Below are 6,000 nucleotides of genomic sequence, written 5' to 3'. Positions count from 1 at the left end.
TAAAGGAAGAAAGCAATCAAGGCAGGGCACATGTCGCAAGCCGAAGGATGAAGAGGAAGGCTTTAGGATTCCAAAGTGCGTTATGTGCCCAAGGGACAGAGAGAGGGCATAGGGCACACTCCTGAAGACTGAAGGTTGAGGCTTCATGCCTTCGAGGTGCACTCATGCAGCTAGGAGGACTCAAGAATGGTACAGGGTGCACTCTTGAAGGTTGAATGCTGAAGCTTTGTGCCTTGAGGGTGTGGTAATGCACTCAAGTCAAGTCAAGAGGGGCGCATGGTGCATCAGGGAAGGCTGAAGGGCTAAGCTTCAAGATGCACAAATGTGCTCAAGAAGTGTGCATTTCTCCGAGTCGAAGGAGTGTGCTCAAGGAAGACTTAGTCTCTTTTTGAGGGCGCAATTTGGAACATGGAAGGGGCTTCGTGCTTTTGGAGTGCACCCAACTCTGTAAGAGGGAACAGTGAACACTTCTGAACAACAAGGAATCACCCGTCAAGGCTTTGGAGTGTGTTCGTGTGCTCTTGACCTTAATGGACTCACTTGAAATCAAAATTTGTCCAATTCTACATGATTGGTTGAGGGGTGGCCAAGATGAGTTATGGACATAAAACTACATGTGACATATAACAACTCATCGAGAAAACTTAGACAAACTTAATCAACAAGGAATATTCATGAAAATGCCACACTATGCACATTCCCCAACTATAAATAGTGAAGTGTACGTGACTGGAACCCGAAAGTGTCGTTTTACAATAAGAAAGATGTTGTGACCACGAAAATCACATAAATATGTTCTAATTGATGCGACGACACTTGAGAAGGTTCAAGAACACTTCAGACAAATGAAACAACACGAAACGATACTTGGTGACCAAGGCAACACTTGATACGACCATGAAGTAAGCTCCAAAATTAAAATATAGTAAAATTTTAGAAGATATTGTAATAGCAACAACACAATATTAAACAATAATTAAAAAAAATTAATAACATTACCATAAAATACACCTTCACATGACTAGATGAATAATGCTTTATTCCATTATAAATATAAGTTATATAATTATGTTGTTTTCTTTATGTGTTTTGAAGAAGAAAGTTACGAATCCTATACATCCATTATAAAATTGGTATTCGCTGACCAGAACGCTTATTAATCAGGTGTTAAAATGTGTTAAAAGTTTAATAATGAAAAGATGATATACGTTATTCTATGGAGTGCGACGGAAGGTTAGTTCCAGATGAATAAAATGCGAAGGTTTCGGAAAAACACTTCCAAGTACTCTCAATAATTAGCCAGAAAATTACCTAATTCAAAAATAACAAATCCGTCCAGGAATAATTTGTTAATAAATACCATTATATTACTGAATTACCAATGGAAATAGCTATACAGTGGAAAACTCCATATCCCATCATTTAGCACTATAATAGTATATAATCTATACTGTCATCTATATAATCTAAACTGCTACAATATTTAGATAAGATGGATTGAAACATACTACCACTATGAATATGCAAATTCATAAGTTGGCTAATAGGTTTTTTTGCAGGGAAGGTTGGCGAATAGTTTGTAATCGTGAACATCAACAGAAACTTGGCGAATCGCTGCAATGCATCCCAATACTCCCAAGATTGAATAAACGACCGCTATGAGGGTGTTGATCCAGAATATCAAACTCCTCTTTGAAGGCTTGAATGTTATGTTGTAAAAGGCTACAGGAAAAACGAAGTGAAGAGGTAGGAACCCAAGTGCGCCAATGACTGCAATTATGTCCTGACAAAATGGTAGCATCGCTGCAATCAAAGTAGCCACGCTTACGTATACTGAGCGTAACAACAGTCTTGGTAGGAGATTCCGTACAGAAAACCTTCCATTGCTCGCATCACCCGATTTTCCATTGCTCGCATCACCCGATTTTGCCTCCAAAACTTCAAATGTAGGCTGTGAATATACCTGAAACATGACCTCCCTTTACTTTCACATTACCATATATGACTCAACATATCCTTTTTCTGTGGTTCAATTTAGATAAAACGTGTAAATTAATGGATAAAAAGCTATATACCAAGACAAGTGCGAATAAATGGACAATAACACAAACGTTGGCTGTAAAGAGCAGCCAATTCGGGATAAGGGAGCGCTCTCCGGTAGGAGCAAAGTTGTTGAATATGTTTTTCGCTGCGTGGTTGCTGAAGGCCCAGTAACCCGATACCGCCACCGAGAAAAATGTTGATACCACCACTGTGTAGCATATCCACAAACCTTTGAACATTTTGCCAGAAAGAGGAGGGACCAGTGTTGCCTGCAAAACAGTATATGCTTATGGAATCAGTGCCAAGATTTCAGAGTTATGTACATTGTGTCCCTTTGCAGGAACTGATGTCTGACATATCTGCTTAGTTCCTCCTGCAACCAAGGAGGTGCCAAGAAGATGCATCTGATGATTCATTGTGATCCAAACTCTGCCCGTGGGGTATAGCCTAGTCCGTTAGATAAGAACTGTTAAGACTCTCTATGACATTTACCCTTTCTACATAAATTTTATCTTAATCCCTGACAGAATTTTAAGAAACCCCCTGACTCCAAATTGTCCCAACAATACTTTATCTGTTTATTTATCTTTTATATTGTTTCTTCAGGTAGCTGTATAAATTATCAAAAACAAAAACAAACAAACAAAAACTCCTATCTAGAGTCCTTAAGTAAATAGTGTATCAGAAATGAGTCTAGTTGACCTGGATCTCTGGAATAATCCCATTTCCATATATGGTTGCAATCATTGCTATGGAATTGAAGACTTTAAAGACCTTGGTGGCATTGCTTCCAGTGTCAGAATAATCTTTTTCTGGATTCAGTTTTGAATGTCCTGAAACAACCGATTCATGTAAGACTATTTAATCATAAGGTCACAAATTTAAAATATGGCTATTAGTTGCATTGTTATCTGCAAACGAGTCATTAACAACAGACCTGCATGAATCGATCCACCAACAACGCATAAGCTATATAGCAAGAACATGATGAGGGAAAGCAAGTTCATGTGGCGAAGAGAATGGAAAGATGGCATCTGGGACAAGAATAGCATTACAATGCCGAATAATATGATGAATTCATACAACTTCATGTCTCCATAGGGATGATAAATCAAGTAGATGAACTGCAAACATTTACAGCATATGCAAAACGGTTAGCAGTGGTTGTATTAATAATACATATCCCTTTGGCTCTGATTCAGAAAAATATCTTTCATCTGGTTACTGATTTGGAGCCATAAAGTTTGCGGAAATCCCCCAAAACTGCCACGTATTCAGGGGACTTTATATATTATCATATATCTTCCAGCAAAGCTAGAAATGGCAACCGAAACTAAGATCTTCAAGGTAGGATTAAGAGAAAAACCTTCAAGCTCTGGCCACCCAACTGAATGGAGCCAATGACAGAACCCAAGCAAACTGCGAATTGCATCGGCGCCACTGCCAATCGAGCCCATCTGGGTCCTATGCCAAAAGAAGAAAAGCATCATCCTTCTGATAGATGGAAATTCCAATCGAAAAATCTAGCAAATTGGAAATGAGCCATGATCAATAAATAACACACCTAAAATGTCTCTGGCCATGTCTCTGAAACGGAGGTGGCAGTTGCCCTGGGATTCCTGGCGCTCCAACACAATGGATATGAGGTTGTATGAATAAAATGTGACGGCAGCTCCAACTATGAGACAAAAAATCCCCGCAAACCATCCCAACGATGTAATTGCAAAAGGCAGACTCAGCAGGGAAGGCGCTACTATGGATGTAGTCAAATGGTAACCGGCGTGCAACCAGTTGCCTGCAGAATAAACATACACATAAATTGTTATAGAGTGTTTTCAGCTAACATCAAAATATATAACCCAAAAAAAACCAGAAAGGAGACCTTTGGATTCCAAGACAAATAAAGCTCCTGCATCCAGATGATCCTTTGATTGGATATCACTTTTGCCATTTCTCAATCCACCCGACTCTGCATCGCTTCCCATCGTCATAGTTTGATGTGAATCCACCCGGAATCAAGTGTTCATCACTTCCAACTCCCGAGTCCCGGCACACTATCTTAGCTAACTAATGGAATTTGCACTGATTATATAGATTCGATCCACTCCGACCACCCGATCTGCTCGGACCACTCAAATCAGTATGAGAAAGCGGTGATACAGGTCAATTTTGGATCAGAATGTTTCGTTTTGTCAACGCGAGTAAGTAGAAATATTACATTTGATCAGCCACATCTATAATGGCTGAATGATGTGATCTGCGTGTTCGGGAAAACCCTGGTTGAATGATGTGATCTGCGTGTTCGGGAAAACCCTGGTTGAATGATTTGATGTTTTAAGTTGTGTGTTTGGGAAAATTTTGGGTTGAATGATCTGATATTTAATTTTTATTTAAGGTGATGTGATCTGCGTGTTCGGGAAAACCCTGGTTGAATGATGTGATCTGCGGGAAAACCCTGGTGGAATGATGTGATGTTTTAAGTTGTGTGTTTGGGAAAATTTTGGGTTGAATGATCTGATATTTAATTTTTATTTAAGGTGTTAAATGTTTATTTAAAAATTAGTTTAGATTTATTTTAAATTTGGATTTATCAAGTGACTAGAGGGATCAAGATCTGCCTGTTCGGGAAAAGCTTGGTTGAACTTTTGAGTGTAAAACTTGAGGAAAAGTTTGTATCTCCAGAGATTTAATTCCTCTTCACGCTTGATAGATCTAGATTTAAGATAGATCTATTATGGTTTGAGTCGTATGCAGCCAAAGAAAATCTACCAAACAAATGATTGATTTTATCAATAATATGTAAAATCATCTAATATTAAATATAATCATTTTAAATATGCTAAATATGTCTTACATTAATCTAGTCATTTTAATTTTAATTTTTCTTATTTACCTTAGTTTGTTCAGATGATAAATATTGTGAATAACTTTAATGATGAACAAGGATGAAATAAAAATTTTGAATGTAAAATTGCAATGTCATAGCGTTGAATGATAGAAAATGTGAATAATAGGAATATAGTAAATTACAAATAGTCTTTAATTGTGATTAATCTCAAATTATTTTCTTCTACTATTCTTATTGTCACCCTTGTTATTTTTGTCATCTTTTCATATCGATTATATGAAAAGGCCAGGTTAAATCGTAAACCATTTAAATCTTTAGCTCGAGATATTGTAGTAAATAGCATACCTTGTCTCTCTTTCTCTCCAATACTAATAGGCTGAATTACTATAACACAAAAATAAATGTACATTGTCAATAATTTTTTATTCTTATACTGAAATCAATGCACAATATTAATCCAATCACTTTAAACTTAATGTACCATCAAACATTCAAATCAGAAATCAACATTTACACTGAAATCAATGCATCTAATGGAAGAAATCAAATAAGGTTAGAAAACAACATTTACACTGAAATCAATGCATCTAATGCAAGCAATCAAATATGATTAGAAATCAACATTTACACTCAAATCAATGCATCTAGTGCAAGTAAGCAAATAGGTTTATAAACCAACATACACTTAAATCAATGCATCTAGTGCAAGTAAGAAAATAGGATTATAAACCAACATCTACGTTGAATCAATGCATCTAGTGCAAGCAATCAAATAGGATTAGAAATCACCATCTACACTAAAATCAATGCATTTAGTGCAAGCAATAAAATATGATTATAAATCATCTACATTGAAATCAATGCATCTAGTGCAAGCAACCAAATATTATTAGGAATCAACATCTACACTGAAATCAATACATCTAGTGCAAGCAATCAAATAGGGTTAGAAATCACCATCTACACTGAATTCAATGAATTCAGTGAAAGCAATCAAATAGGATTATAAATCATCTACATTAAAATCAATGCATCTAGTGCAAACAATCAAATATCAATAGAAACCAACATCTACACTCAAATCAATGCATGTAAACTGAAATCAATGC

The 6,000-nt window shown here is 36.6% G+C and overlaps 1 protein-coding gene across 1 annotated transcript; it reads right to left on the bottom strand.

The window, feature by feature from the left end:
• Nucleotides 1-1,540: 1,540 nt before the first annotated feature.
• On the bottom strand, nt 1,541-4,067 carry LOC149141235 (GABA transporter 1-like). The gene is made up of 7 exons (XM_089451191.1): nt 3,926-4,067; nt 3,608-3,838; nt 3,410-3,507; nt 2,981-3,167; nt 2,746-2,876; nt 2,076-2,312; nt 1,541-1,963 (listed from the first exon to the last, which is right to left on the bottom strand). Exons 1-7 carry the CDS (start codon nt 4,032-4,034, stop codon nt 1,541-1,543), a joined length of 1,416 nt encoding a protein of 471 aa, XP_089307317.1. The 5' UTR covers nt 4,035-4,067.
• Nucleotides 4,068-6,000: the final 1,933 nt, after the last annotated feature.

Source organism: Pinus tabuliformis, chromosome X, assembly GCF_031772625.1.
Source record: "Pinus tabuliformis cultivar Carrire ecotype Pingquan chromosome X, CPIR1, whole genome shotgun sequence".
Lineage (NCBI taxonomy): Eukaryota > Viridiplantae > Streptophyta > Pinopsida > Pinales > Pinaceae > Pinus > Pinus tabuliformis.
The sequence above is the reverse complement of the archived record's forward strand: the minus strand, read 5'-3'. Positions and strand labels throughout refer to the sequence as shown.